Source organism: Polypterus senegalus, chromosome 1 (assembly GCF_016835505.1).
Source record: "Polypterus senegalus isolate Bchr_013 chromosome 1, ASM1683550v1, whole genome shotgun sequence".
NCBI lineage: Eukaryota > Metazoa > Chordata > Cladistia > Polypteriformes > Polypteridae > Polypterus > Polypterus senegalus.
In genome coordinates, this window is record NC_053154.1 from 96,792,850 (window position 1) to 96,811,331 (window position 18,482).

Below are 18,482 nucleotides of genomic sequence, written 5' to 3' on the forward strand. Positions count from 1 at the left end.
AACATGGGGAACTTAGAAGCTGCCATCTTGCACTTTATTTACTCATTTAAATTGTTTAACAAAAACAGATCTCTCATCTAATGCACTTACTACAGAATGGCAGCATTATTAAAGGTTCATGTTTAGTGCACTTACCTTACAGGTGAAAACAGAGACTTGGTGAAGAAGCTGGTAGCAGCTTGGGAGAAACTGTTGAGTCAGTGAATGCGAAATTTGAGGAAGGAAGCTTTTTAGAAGTAGGTGGGGCTTACCTTGTTAACCTGAGATGTGAGCAAAGCTGTTGAATACAACGACAGGTGTGTGCGACAATCCGAGACGGTAACTCATTGCTGCAGTTGTTCCTTTGCATAATCTCTGCCGATATGCCTGGCACACCCTTACCTACGCAGATTGTGAAAAGTTATATTTGGAAAACTGGTCAGAGTGGTTGAATCCTCACAATACCTATAATTGTTCTTACTCTTTTAACAATGCTGTGCCACTTTAGGGTAGGCTTTACTCTTGGAGGCTTGGATATTGGATTAAAATTCTGAATTTAAATTTCTATAACTTCTGAATATGATGTGGGCTCCTCTTATAATGGTTCCTCCATCATATTTTTGTTTCTTGTTACAACAACTGGCAGGAATCAAATTTTCATTCACAAGAGTTCCTTGAATCTTACTGGATGTGAGAATTAGATGAAGACAATATCCTTCCCTAATTTAGCACTTGAATGCTCAATTTTTGTTGCATGATCACAATCATTTTAATTGCTTACATCCCAAGTGACAAGACATGCATCTGTTGTTTTCACCAAATATTGAAAAAATCTACCTGTCATATGTAAACATGTACAGTTAAGAATGGGCTTATTTACAAAACAAGACTTTTTTCTCACACTTCCTCCTGCAGCATGTTATCACTACTATCTTCCTGTGATGTTTTTATTTTGGTTGATATCCATTCTCCACTAATATATTGGAAGATCATTCCTTCTGCACTTACAGACTTGACCCAATGAAGCAGTACTTAATATTTATTTCTCTTTTTATTACACAAATTATAAACTATACACATATAACACATTTCTACACAATGGTTAATGTATTTTGCTCAGTGTGGCTATTATAGGCTCTTGATCTGTATTCCACTGAATAGCACTAAACATGAATACAACTGTTACATTTTGTCATTTTCAGTGCACACATTTGTATCAAGGACTGCTGGGACAGACTTGGGCCATGACCATGAATTAGATTTGAAATAGATTTACAGATACAGTAGATTCAGAAAGTGTTTAGACCCCTGCACTTTCTGAACACTTTATTGTGTTGTAGATCCATCCATCCATTATCCAACCTGCTATATCCTAACTACAGGGTTACGGGGCTCAGCTGGAGCCAATCCCAGCCAACACTGGGTGCAAGGCAGAAAACAAACCCCGGGCAGGGCAAACACACACACACACACACACACCAAGCACACACTAGGGACAATTTAGGATCGCCAATCCACCTAACCTATCTTTGGACTGTGGGAGGAAACCGGAGCACCCAGAGGAAACCCACACAGACACAGGGAGAACATGCAGACTCCACACAGGGAGGACCCAGGAAGCGAACCCAGGTCTCCTAACTGTGAGGCAGCAGCGCTACCCACTGCTCCACCGCCCTGTGTTGTGGATTTAATTTAAAATTGATAACTTTGTCATTTTTGTCCATCAGTCTACACTCAATATCTCATAATGTCTAACTGAAAAAAAATGTATTAAACTTTCAGTCCTAGATGGGATACCAATCACACACAAAAATCCAAAACACTCATTGACATATAGCTAGTGTACAGTTGCCATTCAAAAGAACCTCATGGTTTTGGACCTGAAATTTGTTTTCCACCACTGTCCATGATACTCGAGATCATTTGATGTGAAGCCCATTCTTTTCATAAAATCTGACACCACCTCCATCCTTGTCTTCTTAGACCTGCACCTCTTCCTCTCTGGTTTCACCCCACATGTCCAAACCACCTTAGTCGTCTTCTCCTCAGCAAACCCTTCACCTATACACCAAGTGTTGCTTTTAGCTATCCAATGTGAAAAAATTATACAAAACTGAAAAAATCTCTGGTGTAATTCAGATTCCGTTTTTTCTTTCGTATAGTAAAAAGAAAACCTGAACTCTCTTTCAAAGGCAATAATGAGACCTAGGATGGCACCAATAATGAGACCAAAGCTTAGACTTGGCAACTGGTAGTGAAAACTATTTTGAATTGTACTACTTTTTGACCCATTCAGTTAGAATATCTAAACTCACAAAACAATGTTTCTTGGGAAGTTCTTATAAACTTCACTGAACTGATAATCATCCAATGGCTAATGGTCAATCTGAGGTCTTTACATACAGTATCTGGTTGGGGCACTAGAATGAGCTACTGGGACTGATTTCTGTTTACGAAGAAAAGAGGAAGGTCAGATTAATTTTTTCCACACTGTAGTTGCAAAATCTGAACAAACCAACATAGCAAAAATCGAAATACATAAATAGATAAATGCCTTTGATGCAGTGAAGTTTAATTCTGTACAGCATACAGTACCCCAGTTGTCTACAATGACTGTAAAAAAGCTGAAGCTATTTAAAAGTTGTTTTTTGCATTTAAACTTATTTTAAATGTTTACATAGTTAGAACTAAGCAGTAATGATTATGTGACAGAATCATTAAGGTTAAAACCATAACTAAAAACTTTTATTCTTACCCCAGTTTTCCTTCAGATTTATCTCCTTATGTTCCGAGTCCAGTCATTGTGTATGAGTGTTTAAACACGGTCCCCAAGTTCATGTGATTTTTCTCATTACATACCTGTTTCCTTTCCCATGCCAATGTTGCGTAGCTTTAAAATGACCACTGATAAGTGTAGGGATGCCTGTGTGGGTGTGTATGTATGGACTGGGAACAGCATCTTATAATGTAAAAAAATGTCAGTTGTTAAGAGTCTAAGATTTACCTTAAGTTCATGACTCACCGTGATAGAGTCAACATATCAATGTAGAAAGTTCTAATGAGAGGCTTAGTTTACACTACTAAGTGAAAGTTCTAACGTTTATCACTTATCTAAGTTAAACATTTTGTTGGTCAATAGTACTACAATTAATTTATGACCAAGAGCGTTGACTCCCTGAAATAAAGTGATTGAAACAATGGTCCTTCAACTAACACATTCCTCCTACATACAGTGAATGGAGGCTGCTCAGTACATTAATGTGTCAGTAATTAGAAAAAATATACTTTTAGCTTTTTCCTAAAAGAAAAAAAGTGTGTTTAGTAAAGAGTATATTGAAATAGAGTAATATGATGATAGAAACCTTAAAGCTAGCTATTACTTCTCTTTAAAACACAAATCACAAGACTACCAACACTAATTGTATCATTAAAATTATTTGCTTACTGAAACTAAATGCAATTTTCTGGGACTGTGTTTTCCAGACTGTTGCATAATTTTTCAGCTGATGAGTTATGCAGATCATACACCATGTATAACCGGTATCAGTAGTGGCCAAGTTCTTTGTGTCATAAGTGACACTGCTAATTACTGTTGGATAAGGAATGATGTAGAGCAGGTTCCAGAGTTATCACAAGGGACTCAGCCCATCCCTGAATTTAAAACCACGAAACAGAAGTAATATTATTAAGATTTAGAATTTGACACTATTAGAATACCAATTTGGATTGGGCACCAGACCATCACAGGGTCCACTCAAACAATTATAATATTCAAACCAGATTGTCTTTGGGATGTGGGAGAAAAAACACAGTACCCTGACAAAAACTCCACACAGACATGTAAAGACTGTGTAGACTCCACACATACAGACTCTAGCTACAAGATTTGAATCCAGGACTCTGGATCATAGAAGCACCCATATGTGTCTCCAGCATAGTTAAGCATGGGTAGAAAAAAGAAACAAACAGCACCACTGAATTTTTTCTATCATGATAACTAATCACTCTGCACAGTATTTTTACTGTTACACCCTTCAAATTTGGGTCATCTTTGTAACAAAACCTTAGATGCCCAGGATGTCTACCAGGATTATTGCCCATGATCTTCTGATTTATCAGGACACTGGGTTGTCAGTGATGCTGACGAGAAATACTGCTTATTAAAAGCAGATACCACAGGGCCCTTAGAGACCTGTAGTCTCCCTTCTATAAATTCATCATATGAGGAATGTATATTTTTTGTGAGAATAATTTTAGTATTGTATACAGTACCAAATTATTTTTTGCTATCTAATAACATCACATTTTGGAAGCGTATATATAATAAAATATTTAGGTTTATATGAGCTCCATTAGTGTTTGCCTAGAACAACGCCAAGATGTTTGCCTTTTGTGATTATTTTTATGCAACAGGGGTATGCAGAGTTTTGTTTTAGTGTGAATTCATGATATTTCATCAAGTTTGTTCAATCCTGGAATAAAGAAGTGACTGCTTGACCATCAGACAAGGTCACATAAATCTGCCCACCTAAAACAGGGCAAATTCCAAGCCTGAATTAGAGCTCTATTAAAGAGAGCTGATGAAGACCACATGCATCACAAAGAAGCATAAATGATTTTTTACTGTTGACCACATTCTAAATATTTCAAACAGTTTGCATTGTGGACTGGGACCCGGACACAGGCAGACGGACAACATAGTTCCACCACACACTATTTATTTACAATATTTACAATTAGTGCTCACAAACCCCAGTGCCTCTTGCACCGATTCCCCAAAGTGCAGGCCACACTCTCAGTCACTGTGCCTCTCTCTCGACCGCCTCCCATCCTCTCTCCAGCTCTGTCCTCTTCCACCCGACATCCACTTTCGACTGAAGGGAGGCGGCCCCTTATATGGGAACCCGGATGGGCTCCAGCTGCTTCCCGGCAATCAGTCCTAGCCACACCCCAGTCCAGGTGTCCCCTGTCGTCTTCCCCCCAGCACTTCCTGGTGTGGCGGAAGTGCTGGGCTCCAGGGTTTCTCGGGCACCTGGGCGCCGCCTGGTGGTGGCCACGGGCCCCTACAGGGTTGGGCTTCCAAGCCGTCTACCCGTGGCCCCCAATATAACCAGGGCGATTGCCCCCTTTCGGTCTGGAGGAGGCACAAGCCCTCCTCTGGTCCTCCTGGGCGTCCCGGCCGGGCTCCAGCATGAATACTGCATAAAAAGTAACAAGCAAAAGGAGATCTTCCAGTACAGTAAGTTCTCTCAAATGTCATCCTGTGGGTGAGAGTTTCTCTCCCACTTGTTCTGCTGTGAGTATGAGTGTTTGCAAGAGTGGACCCTGAAATGGCCTGACTATTCCATGGTGGCTTACATTCAGTGCTGCAGTGTTAATTAATAGTATTTCTGAAAGTTAAATTGTGTTATGTGTAGCCAGCTGAATATATTAATGAGGAATAGAATAAAAAAAGAACAGGTTCAAGAAATCACAGCAGGGACACTTGCGGAAAACACACCACAAAGTTTACTATAAAACGTTGAATGATAAGAAAACAGGTGGGGCTCAGATTTGTTAAACATTACTAGCGTTCTTTAAACGTCAGAGAAATGCTAAAACAATCTTACTTGACAGAAACTACGTAAAGATAAGGCACATGCTCTATGTGAAGTTTGGTTGCTAAGAGACTAGGTAGCCCTGGGCTACATTAGTATGACAAAAGCAGTTTTTTAATATAATGTCCTCAGCCTCAGGCCGTGCTGTGATTGTAGTTCACACCATAGTGCCACTCCCAGTTTTGCCATGAGTTTCTGCTCATTTTATGTTCTTATAGACTGCATACCTTGTCTTTTATTTTACAGGTTTCTCCTTGCCATAATGGTAGTGATGGTTTTTTTTTTTTCAGCATTGCTTGAACAGTAACAAGTAGGAGAAGATGTCTTGGAATCATCGACCACTCTCTTATTCCCTGCTTTTTTTCCCTATTGGACCCAGCAATCCTTTCCCTTTCATAACTCATACTACTTACAACACAGACATAGACTTGGTGAGGCACATATAGTGCTCCATCAAATGAAGAGTTACGATGCTTTAAGTGCTTCTGTGTATTTTTTTTTTCTTTTATCTCTTCACTGATTATATCCTTCTTGTGTTTTTAGCAACGGTGTTCTTAGAGTTCTGGAAGAGGCGGCGAGCAGAGCTTACTTATGATTGGGATCTGATTGACTGGGAGGAGGAAGAGGTAAGGCCATTTTATAGACATTCAAGCTTGAAAATCCTGCCTTTTTTAACAAGGATAAGATACAGTAATGTTATCCAAAACAGAAAATATGACACCGTGAAACAGCTGCCCTCAAAAAAAATGTGACTGTCCCAAACTGCTCCATTGTTAAAACGCCTGTCTCGTATATCAAAGAATGAAAGTGCTCTACTTTACACATCACAAGTATAGACAATAAACTGAAAGATGAACCAATGTGTTTGAACATAAGACATTTTGGATTTGTGGTTCAAAAGATTCAACTTTAGACTTTTATTGTACATATGAAATACAGCTATATTAAAAGCTCTCCAGACTGGAAGTGCCTCATTATTTAAAGTGATGGAGTTCTCCCTGACACCTGTTTTACCATCATTATTCAATATAATAAAAGAAAGTTTCAGTAAGCTCTAGCCATTTCTCCTTAATACTAATGGTTTTTTTTTGTTCTTTATTTCACCTCATACAATTTCTCATATTAGGAATTTGTTCGTTTTCACAAACCCCTTGGGGTCAGAGCGCAGGGTCCGCCATTGTACAGCTCCCCCGGAGCAATTGAAGGTTAAGGGCCTTGCTCAAGGGCCCAGCAGAGTAGGATCTTTTTTGGCAGTGATTCGAACCAGCAACCTTCAGGATACCAGTGCAGATCCTTAGCCTCAGAGCCACCACTGTAAAATTACAATAAAATTGTTGTGTTGAGACTTCATAGGTATAGTGCAAAGTTGCCTACCATCTTTTATTGAACTCTTCTTCTGTTACTATATTTCTGACAAGTAAACAAACCAAAGTGCAACAAAACGCAGACCATACCACACCAGATCAGACCAACAGCTATATGTTTATTTTTAGTTTAATTAATTTCTCATCATTAGGGAAGCTAACGAAAAATAATTGAAAATTCTTTCATTCAACTATTGACAGCAGCTTTCCTTACTTTTTGGTGACTGTTCATCCTCTTGATGTGAGATGTATTTAATATTTTTTAAATTGAAGCAGTTAGACAATGGTGTCACAGCAACATTTAGTCAGCTCAAAACGCAAATAATTATCAACAATTTCATTGGTCTGATGGTGTAGATGACACTTTTGACTCCAGGGGAGTGAACCTTTGCACCTTTACCCTATTGATACTTGTATTAATTTCTTTCCATGTACTCCAGTTTCTCTTTCATATCCTAAAAACGTACATATCAAATAATTTGGCAACTTTATTTGATTCCCATAGGAGCAAGTGTGAGTGTATACGTGTCCTGTAATGGATAGGAATCCTGTTCAGCTTAATGCTACTGGGATAGCCCCCTCCTGTCACTTCTTAAACTGATTTAAGCATGTTTAATAATGGAAGGATGTAAGACATTTACAAATAGGTGATGTCAATTACTTTTCTTAAAATGGTCTCACAGATGATATCAGTTGTGCTCTGTAGAGTGTTACGTATGTGCCACTTCATATTCTGTGTGTGCTGTGAGCCAAGTTAAAGTTATTGGCCAGTGTCCAACTACAACCTACAACAGTAACTATTGAATCGTATATATGATATATGTAACATTTTTAAACCTCATTTCAAGTTCAGCCACTGTTGAGGAGGTACTAGGACTCAAATACAAAGAACATGTTCTATATATCCCCATGGCTTAATGAAAATTCAGCTTTCTTGGATAACAATTCAAAACTTGTTGTTGATTCAGTTTTAAATGCTATTGCTTGCAACATATGCTGGTTTGGAGTGATCTGAAATTCTATGTTTCTACTTTAATTCAATTTTTGTTCTCTAAGATAATATAAATTTAATGGAGACAAAAGTAATGGATTTGGTTGAGTTATGACATAATATTGGTGGTGTACAAGTGAGTGTGCTGTCTGAAGGACTGAGGATGGTTCCTACCATATAACCAATACTGCTGAGGGTTCCTACCATATAACCAATACTGCTGAGAGTTCCTTGAAACCCTGAATTGGATTAGTTGGTTGAGAAAATCTATGGACGATGGAAATTTCTTTTTGCATGTATTACAGTGGGTTTGAGGGTAATATTGTGGGCGCATAGTGCTTGTTTTGACTGTATATCTTTTTTAAAACAGCAATATATTAAACATAAGCTAAATGTTTTAACTATTGGATGGGGTTTTACATACTACAGAACCTTCAAGAAAGACTTATGGTCCTTTAGACTTGGATCAACATGGGCACTGACTGACTGACATGCAGTTGTACTCTAGCATACTAGCAGAAGAACAGCACATTTTCAACTTCAAGAAATGCTACAGGGTGGTGTTTATGTGCTGCATAAAACAGAAAGACGATGCAATAATATTCGGATTGTGGGTTTACCTGAAGCTATTGAGGGTCCACACCCTACTACTTTTTTCTCTCAACTCCTTGTCAATGTCCTTGGATCGCAGGTGCTTACTTTGCCGCCGGAGCCGGACAGGGCAAACCGGAGCCTAGCTCCCAAGCCGGCCGCCGGGGGGAAACCAGGATCTGGTGATTCGCGAGGCACGTAAGAGAGATGACCTGGTCTATAACGGCCATAAGATTCGGTTTGACGAGGACTACACCCCTGAAGTGGTAAGGCAGCGCGCGAGGTTCAAGGAGGCCATGGCAGAGCTCTACAAGAGGGGATACCGGCCTGCGATTCTTTATCCAGCTAAACTGTGCATCGTTCTGCCGACCGGAGAGAGAAAATGGCTGCAATCTGCGTCAGATGCCGACAAATTTGTGCAAGATTTGTGCAGAGACCAGTAATTATTTTTCACCTCAATGATCCTTTATCTGCACGGTTGCAGGGCTCATTCTATATGACACTGAATTAATGGTTTTAATTAATCATTGAGGACATTCTGCTGGTTTTGAGGTGTTTGTTTTATTCTCTAGACTGGTATGTTCATCTTACCGGGTGAGGTTACTTTTTTCTTTTCTTTTTTTATAATGTTATGTGGATAGTGTGGTGGGAGTCCGAGATAGGAGGTTCTAGATGTTTGGATTATGCTGCTGTCTTCTTCATTTGGGGAAGGGGACTAAGAGGGTGAGGAGTGAGGGGTGGGGGGGGGGTATCAGGCCCATGTTTATGTTTTTTTGTTTGTTTTCCTTTGCTTCTTTTCATTTACTTGGTTTTATTTGGATTGCAGTGTGTCATTTCCTTCACAATGTCGGTGTTTAATGTGTTGCAATGTTTGCTCTATTCTTTCCTTCCAATTCGGTACTATAGCTGTACAGTAATGTCGCTTGGAAAAAACCAATATGGTTGACAGTAACATTATGGGGAGCCCGATTAGGTTTCTGTCCTTGAATGTGAAGGGCATAAATGGTCCAGTCAAGAGATCTAGAGTTCTCACTCATTTAATACGTCTAAAAGCAGATGTTATTTTTCTTCAGGAGACTCATTTGCGTATTAAGGATAAGAAAAGACTTACAACGCCATGGATAGGTCACGTCTTTCATTCCAGCTTTGATTCCCGAGCAAGAGGTGTTGCAATCTTAATTAGTAATGAAGTACAGTTCTCGCTCTCCGAGACGATAACAGACAAAAATGGAAGATTTTTAATTATTGTAGGGACTATCCTGCACAATCCTATTGTCTTGGTGAATGTTTATGCCCCAAACTTTGACAACGCCCAATTTGCTAATAACCTTTTGAGGATGATCCCCAATTTGAATACACACCTTCTGATCTTTGGGGGGGATTTAAACTGTGTTATTGATCCAGTACTAGATAGATCTGCCTCCAGCATAAAAGCCCCATCTGCCATGTCAAAGTCATTTTCAGACTTTATGACTCAAAATGGATACATTGATCCATGGAGATTTCATAATCCACAAGCCAGAAGATATTTTTTTTTCCCATGTTTATCACATATATTCTCGTATAGACTATTTTTTTATTAATGACTCTTTAATTTAAAAAATCCATAATTCTGAGTATCTCCCAATTGTTATCTAATGCCGCCCGTCACATTATGCAAATAAAAAATACATCAGGTACTTTGACGTCTGACCCAATTGAAATTAACTTAGTCTTTAAGGCATTTTATACCAGTCTTTACACCTCAGAGTTTCCTCCCAACTCAGGAAATATGCAGCAGTTTCTTGACAGTTTAGTTATCCCCACAGTTGAGGCAGTTAGAGCAGTTGAAATTGATGCCCCCCTTAATTTGGATGAGGTCATATTTTCAATGAAATCCTCACAATCGGGTAAATCCCCTGGTCCTGACGGATTCTCTTCAGATTTTTATAAGAAATTTTATCCCGAATTAACCCCATTACTCTTGTCTGTCTTTGAGGAATCATTAGAGCAAGGTTCTCTCCCCATGACGCTGAGACAGGCCTCTATCTCACTATTACTTAAGGAAGGGAAGGATCCGACTTTTTGTAATTCTTACAGACCCATAAGCCTTCTTATTCTGGCCAAGCTGTTAGCTTATCGCATAGAAGGAGTCCTCCCATCTATTATTTCAGATGAACAGACAGGTTTTATCAAAGGAAGACACTCCTTTTTTAATATTCGCACCCTCTTTAATATATTGTACTCCAAACATCATAGTATTCTCCCTGAAGTGGTCATTTCATTGGATGCTGAAAAGGCATTTGATAGAGTGGAGTGGGAGTACCTCATTGCAGTCCTGAAGAAATTTGGCTTTGGCGATAGATTTATTTCTTGAATTCGTCTCTTGTATACTTCCCCCCTAGCTTCTGTTTGTACCAATAACATAAAATCTGACTTTTTCCCTCTATCGCGTGGCACACGTCAAGGCTGTCCTTTCTCCCCCTTACTTTTTGCTTTAGCTATAGAGCCACTTTCGATAGCTCTCAGGACTTCCTCTTTGTTCCAAGGCGTGACTCGTGGAAATATAGAACACAGGGTGGCCTTGTATGCAGATGATTTACTTCTGTATCTCACAAACCCAACTAATTCCCTAGCACATGTTATGGAAATACTAAAAGATTTTGGTTTCTTCTCTGGATATAGACTTAACATTCAAAAGAGTGAATGCTTGCCTATAAATAAAGCTGAACAGCGGCTCAGACAGACTGACCTTCCCTTCCATCTGAGTTATACTGGTTTCAAGTATTTTGGAGTGAATGTGACTAGCTCACCTAAGGCTCTACGGGCTGCTAATTGCACTCCTCTACTGTCTCATGTAAGGTCAGCTTTTCAAAGATGGGCTAATTTGCCGGTATCTCTATTGGGCAGGGTTAATGTAGTTAAAATGAATGTTTTACCCAAATTTTTATACCTTTTCCAGTGCATTCCTTTGTTCTTACCCAAATCTTTTTTTAAATCTATTGATCAAATGATCTCCTTATTCATATGGAGAAGTAAGTCTCCCAAAATTCGCAAGTTATTATTACAAAAGTGCCGACTCAGTGGAGGTCTGTCTTTACCCAATTTGATGTTTTATTATTGGGCAGCTAACATCCAAAAATATATTTATTGGCTAAAAGATCCTCAGGCATTTTGGTGTCAGCTAGAAGCTCAATCATGTTTTTCGACCTCTCTCCCCGCTTTATTATTTTCATCCCTCCCTGTATCCCTTACTCAATATACAGATAACCCTGTTGTACTTAACTCTCTTAAGATATGGCATCAATTTCGACGCCACTTCTGCTTCTGCTTCTGCTCTGGCCCCACTATGTAATAATCACCTTTTTCCCCCTTCCCTTTTAGACTCTGCATTTAATTTATGGGATAAAAAGGGCATTACATGTTTTTCCGATCTTTATAAGGATATCTTTCTTAACTTTACAGATATGTCGTCCCTATATGGTTTGCCCTCATTTAATTTATTTTGTTATTTTCAGGTTAGACACGGTGCTTCCACTATTTTTTCTGAGTTTCCCATTCGCCCACCTAAACAGTCTTGGGAAGACTTATTCAAACTTTCTTCACATAAGAAATCTCTTACCTCGCAAATATATAATACTGTTCTTTCAATGGACAGTTGCTCTGACAGTAAAACTATTTCAAATTGGGAAGAGGAGTTGGGTCTGGACTTCAGAGAAGGCTACTGGGATAGTGTAGTTAAGGGGATTCGTACTTCCTCATCTTGTGCAAGGCTTTCTCTTATTCAGTTTAAAGTAGTACATAGGCTACATTGGTCAAAGTCTAAACTATCTAAAATTTATCCTAATGTTCCTGACCTGTGTGACTGATGTAACTCCTCTCCCTGCAATTTAAGCCACATGTTTTTTCTTTGCCCCAAAATCCAGTTATACTGGACCTCCTATTTTGACATTATTTCTCATGTTTTTGGAATCCGACTAGAACCCTGTCCTTTGATCGCTATATTTGGGGTTCCTGCAGATCATGATACGTCTTTTAATAGTACACAATTGAATGCAATCGCTTTCACTTCACTGTTAGCACGACATAGAATATTATTGTCCTGGAAGGCTCCGCATCCCCCGACCATGGCCCGCTGGCTGAAGGATCTTATGTTCTTTTTAAAACTTGAAAAAATCAAGTTTAGTCTGAGAGGGAGGGCTGATGGGTTTTTGAAGGTCTGGCAACCTTTTGTTTCTTATTTTAGATCCTTGGAAACAATTGCACCTGATTGAACTTTATTTATTTATTTCCTATTTTATTACTATTATTATTATTATTATTATTTTTAATTGTTAGTTATTTATCTACTTATTTTTTGTAACATCCTGTGTATTAGGGTTTTTTTTTTTTTAATTACTTTCTTGTTGTTTAATCATTTAATTAATCATTATCTATTTTATCGATTTATCTTTTTTGTGGGCCTATGGGTGGGATATGGGGTTTAGGCATTATAGGTTTATTGTTCGTATCTGATAGTCAACACTATAATGTTTATCGATACCTTTGGCATTTTTATGTATTTGAAAAGATGTGTATTTATGTTGCTGTTAAATGGAAAACTGATAAATAAAAAGGAAAAAAAATAAAATAAAATAAAACAGAAAGACAGTGTCTCATGTACCCAAGGAAACATGAGAACTACTATGGGCAGAAGATGCTCTAACTATTCACCCCACTGTAGTCAAGTCCATCTACCTCACCTTTTCCTGACATCTCTCTGGAACTGAACTTACTTAACAAATCTTTTTCTTGTTGGGATTGTATCGCTGAAAGTCATAGAAAAATCTGCCAAGATATCCTAACAAATAACAGCAGGCCAAATCCAAATTATAGAATGGACTCATTCAGCAATATTGAGCTAGATGGTTAGTTCCATGACATCCAGCTTGGCCACGAGTGACCCTGTGCTCTCCGCCTTAATTGGAACCTCTTTTCCACCTTTTAATTGAGATATTTAATATATTTACATAGCAGGTCTCACCTCAGAGTCTGTAGAGTTCATAATGATTAATTCTGTTCTTTTACTTAAAATTCTGAAACATGTATCTTATATAACTTATCTTAGTTATCGTATAAACTAAAGAGTTGTATTTGAACAAAAATACATAGATAATAATGAAGTAATAGTCATATTTATGAAAGAATATGTGAGTCAATCTGCATATATAGTACTTGATTAAATAAAGAGAAGGACATGCCGTATGGAGAAAAATAGTGCATCAACTTTGATAGAGTATAAACCAATGCATGGTTAATTCTGCTTTAATAGGGAGGATGTAATGTTGATGTACTTTAGTAATAATTAAAGCTGAACTTAAAAATGTCTGGTAGTGCAATGGTTAATGCTACTGCCTTACCTATCAGGAGTCCTGGTTTCACATTTCAAATCTATCACAAATCTATCACTGTCTTTGTGGAGATTACATATTTTGGCTGTGGTCAAAAGCACCCCCCCCCCCCCAGATCCTACACTCAACCCACCAAATCAACCTTTGTTTAACTTTGTCTTATGTCTTGGTAATGTGTAGATTAGGTTAATTAATCGAGACAAAGTGATGCTGGGTAAATCAGTGTGCCGTGAAATGTAGTCACACCATACCCAAGGCTCATTTCTACCTTGTGGTCAAAACTGCTGCTACAGTACAGGCAGGTGCCAATTTGCCTAATGAGTACAGACCAGTGGCAATTACATCTCACATTATGAAGTTGTTTGAGAAGCTGGTCCTGGACTACATACAATAATTTCTCTTGTGGTAGACCACCAGGACCCACTGCAATTGACCAATCAAACAAAGTTTGAAGAGGTGGATGCAATTATCCATTTGCTCATCAAGGCATATTCTCACCTGGACAAAACTGGCAGCATTGTGAAAATTATGCTTTTTGATTTCTCCAGTGCCTTTAATACCATGCAGCCACTCCTGTTAAGGGGTATGTTCAGAGATATTCAGGTGGATGAGCCTTTGGTGCCCTAGATAATAGACTATCTGTCGGGCAGACCTTAGTTTGTGTTACTGAAGGACTGTGTTTCTGATACGGATGTGACTAACACTGGAGCACCTATCTCGTTTTCACCTGCACTCTCTGCACCTCAGAAATATAAACATTAATTAAAATATAACACCAAGTGAAGTCATTTGCAGAACTTGGTGCAGATAAAATTGTCTAAGCTTAGTTTAACAAAACCAATGAACTAGTTACTGACTTTTGCCACATCAAAGACCTCTATGAACTTTTCAGAGTGTGGATGGAGAGGTGGTGTACTCCTACAAGCACTTGGGGGTTGCAAGTACATCAAAAGAAGTTGGAACTATATAAGAAATGGGAGAGTAGGCTCTTTAATGTTGGTATGAACAGCCATCACATGTTCTACATAATGGCCAGTGCAACTTTCTGTATGCTGGGTTGGTAACATCACTTCAAAAGAGGCCCACCAAATCAATTCAAGCTAATTTAAAGTGCAGGCTCAGTTCTTGGACACACTGTAGACCCCCTGAAGATAGTAGCAAATAAAAAAATTAAAACAAAGCTCAGTGCCATTATGAACAATGCTGTACATCCTCTGTCTGTCACACTAACACAGAGCACTTTCAGCAAATAAATTATTCAGCAGAAGTGTGTCAAGAAATGCTGCTGTGTCTCCTTTATACCAACAGCCATACCATAAGGTCATCAAAAAAATTTAATGATCTCTTAGGCATTGTCATCAGCAGTGTGTTTGTCACCGGAGAGAGTGTCGACCTTGTCGAGATGTTTACTTACCTCGGCAATGACATTCATGACATGACTCTTCCTATGAAGTCAGTAAATGGATTTGGAGAGCATGGGGGGGTCATTGGGGTCGCTGGAAAGGGGTGTGGGGCACTCCAGATATCTGTGCAAAAAGGATGTTTCTTTATAACAAAATATTATTACTTATAATTATCCACTCTTCATATTACTGTTACCTTAAAATAACCCTTAAAATTCAGTACACAGCATTAAATTAGTAACGTCCCACACAGCTTAAATTAATTTGTCAGGGAAGTCTGCTTTGTGCACCACTTAAGGTCCTTAATGGTCTTGGAGTATGGTAACATAGGACAGGTGAGTTGACATTTAAAATTGAGGCTATGACTGATGATGGGATTTGCACCCTAGATCTTTGGTCAATAGCGTCGGCCAAGATTCAGGCACGAAGTTTATCTAACACCTTTATTTTCTCATTAAGCCGCATCACTGACCTTGAACATTTGGGCTTAGACCCTGACATACTTGTTATACACTTTGGGGGAATAACTGCCGCACAAAACTTAACTTTTCAAGGAAAACAATAAAAATATGCAATGAATGCATGGAAAGCTCTTTACTCTACAACAGGGGTGCCCAAGACGTTGATCGCAATCGACCAGTAGATCGCACAGGTAGTGCAGGTAGATCGCGTTGCATTCAAAAAAAATTTTTAAAATCATATATCCTCCCTATGGCATTTGCCACTTGATTGACATATAGGGCGGCCAGTCTGAGATCTCTTTTCTTCTAACACACTGGTCATCCTGCACTCATAATCAAACGCTCAAGCTACTGCAAAACTCAGGCTGTGATCTAGTTAGCCGTCCAATTTATATTGACTAAAGAAGGGATTTAAAAAAAAATGTTTGGGGAGGGTATGGGCTGGATGTGGAATTGGAAGAGGATTTTTTTCTCACAATGTCACAATCGAAGTGCGTTTGTCTGATCTGTCAATCTATCATTGCTATTCCAAAGAAGGAAAATGTGAAAAGGCACTTTCAAACTGTTCATAAAACTACGAAACTGACTTCCTTCTGAAAAGCGATCTGAGAAAGAGAAAGGAGAGGGAACTAAAATCGCAGTTAATCGGACAGCCGTCATTTTTTACTTAGCTAAATTCAAAAGCAAAGGTAGACAAGTCCTTCCAAGAGCTACAGCCGTGACTGCATTATTCAGCTGTATTTATTTATGTGAATCAGCCTTTTCCCACATGAAGATTATTAAATCCAAATACTGTAGTGACCATAAATGTGTTGAATTGTTATTGTACCATAAAGGTTATTCAGTTATGCAAGGTACGACAACATATATTTTATGTATAAATTATACTCAGTACATATATCATTTTTAACGTAGGTAGATCATTTTGACCTGGTCATTTTAAAAGTAGCTTGCAAGCCAAAAAAGTGTGGGCACCCCTGCTCTACAATGTTAGGGCCAACAAGAGTGGTGAAGTGCCTAGTAGGATATACTGTCTGTTTGTGTTTTTTTATATACAAAGTATTTATATATATATATATATATATATATATATATATATATATATATATATATAAACACTCACCTAAAGAATTATTAGGAACACCATACTAATACGGTGTTTGACCCCCTTTCGCCTTCAGAACTGCCTTAATTCTACGTGCCATTGATTCAACAAGGTGCTGAAAGCATTCTTTAAAAATGTTGGCCCATATTGATAGGATAGCATCTTGCTGTTGATGGAGATTTGTGGGATGCACATCCAGGGCACGAAGCTCCCGTTCCACCACATCCCAAAGATGCTCTATTGGGTTGAGATATGGTGACTGTGGGGGCCATTTTAGTACAGTGAACTCATTGTCATGTTCAAGAAACCAATTTGAAATGATTTGAGCTTTGTGACATGGTGCATTATCCTGCTGGAAGTAGCCATCAGAGGATGGGTACATGGTGGTCATGAAGGGATGGACATGGTCAGAAACAATGCTCAGGTAGCCCGTGGCATTTAAACGATGCCCAATTGGCACTAAGGGGCCTAAAGTGTGCCAAGAAAACATCCATTACACCACCAGCACCAGCCTGCACAGTGGTAACAAGGCATGATGGATCCATGTTCTCATTCTGTTTACGCCAAATTCTGACTCTACCATTTGAATGTCTCAACAGAAATCGAGACTCATCAGACCAGGCAACATTTTTCCAGTCTTCAACTGTCCAATTTTGGTGAGCTCATGCAAATTGTAGTCTCTTTTTCCTATTTGTAGTGGAGATGAGTGGTACCCGGTGGGGTCTTCTGCTGTTGTAACCCATCCGCCTCAAGGTTGTGCGTGTTGTGGCTTCACAAATGCTTTGCTGCATACCTCGGTTATAACGAGTGGTTATTTCAGTCAAAGTTGCTCTTCTATCAGCCCATTCTCCTCTGACCTCTAGCATCAACAAGGCATTTTCGCCCACAGGACTGCCGCCTACTGGATGTTTTTCCCTTTTCACACCATTCTTTGTAAACCCTAGAAATGGTTGTGCGTGAAAATCCCAGTAACTGAGCAGATTGTGAAATACTCAGACTGGCCCGTCTGGCACCAACAACCATGCCACGCTCAAAATTGCCTAAATCACCTTTCTTTCCCATTCTGACATTCAGCTTGGAGTTCAGGAGATTGTCTTGACCAGGACCACACTCCTAAATGCATTGATGCAACTGCCATGTGATTGGTTGATTAGATAATTGCATTAATGAGAAATTGAACAGGTGTTCCTAATAATCCTTTAGGTGAGTGTATATTCTGTATATCTATATATATATATATATATATATATATATATATAGTATATCTATATGTATATATAAAATCCAAAGTCTGTCTGTCTGTCTCTCTGTCCGCTTTCATGAGAGAACTACTTAATGGATTTAGATATGTTTTTTTTTCTATAATTTGCTTGAACGTTGATTTTGCGACTCTCATTACGCTATGTATCATAGTTCGCTTGCGATTTATTTGCGTGAATCCGAGAGATATGCAGCGGGCTGATGGGAGGGGTCAAGTCTCTCCTCACTCACGTGCTAGACCAGAGTGTTCCTTACCTCCGCTTAGCTAGCGAACAAGAGAACTACTTAACTTAGATTGTACTTGAATCACTTGTCTGAATTTGCTTTGTTGAATTCCTCCTAATGGAGGCATGAGCCTGTCC

The 18,482-nt window shown here is 38.8% G+C and overlaps 2 protein-coding genes across 4 annotated transcripts in view; one reads left to right on the forward strand and one right to left on the reverse strand.

Annotated features, from left to right (window-relative positions):
- Positions 1–227, reverse strand: part of muc15 (mucin 15, cell surface associated) — a 29,549-nt gene extending 29,322 nt beyond the window's left edge. The window contains exon 1 of the mRNA XM_039753690.1: positions 136–227. The gene's annotated coding sequence lies outside the window, so the exon portion shown is untranslated. The remainder of the gene's footprint in view (positions 1–135) is intronic.
- ano3 (anoctamin 3) overlaps positions 1–18,482 on the forward strand; it is a 398,850-nt gene that overhangs the window by 340,603 nt on the left and 39,765 nt on the right. For all 3 annotated transcript variants that reach the window (XM_039753659.1, XM_039753677.1, XM_039753668.1), the window contains one exon: positions 6,120–6,202. In XM_039753659.1, coding sequence (XP_039609593.1) covers positions 6,120–6,202 — 83 coding nt within the window. The remainder of the gene's footprint in view (positions 1–6,119; positions 6,203–18,482) is intronic.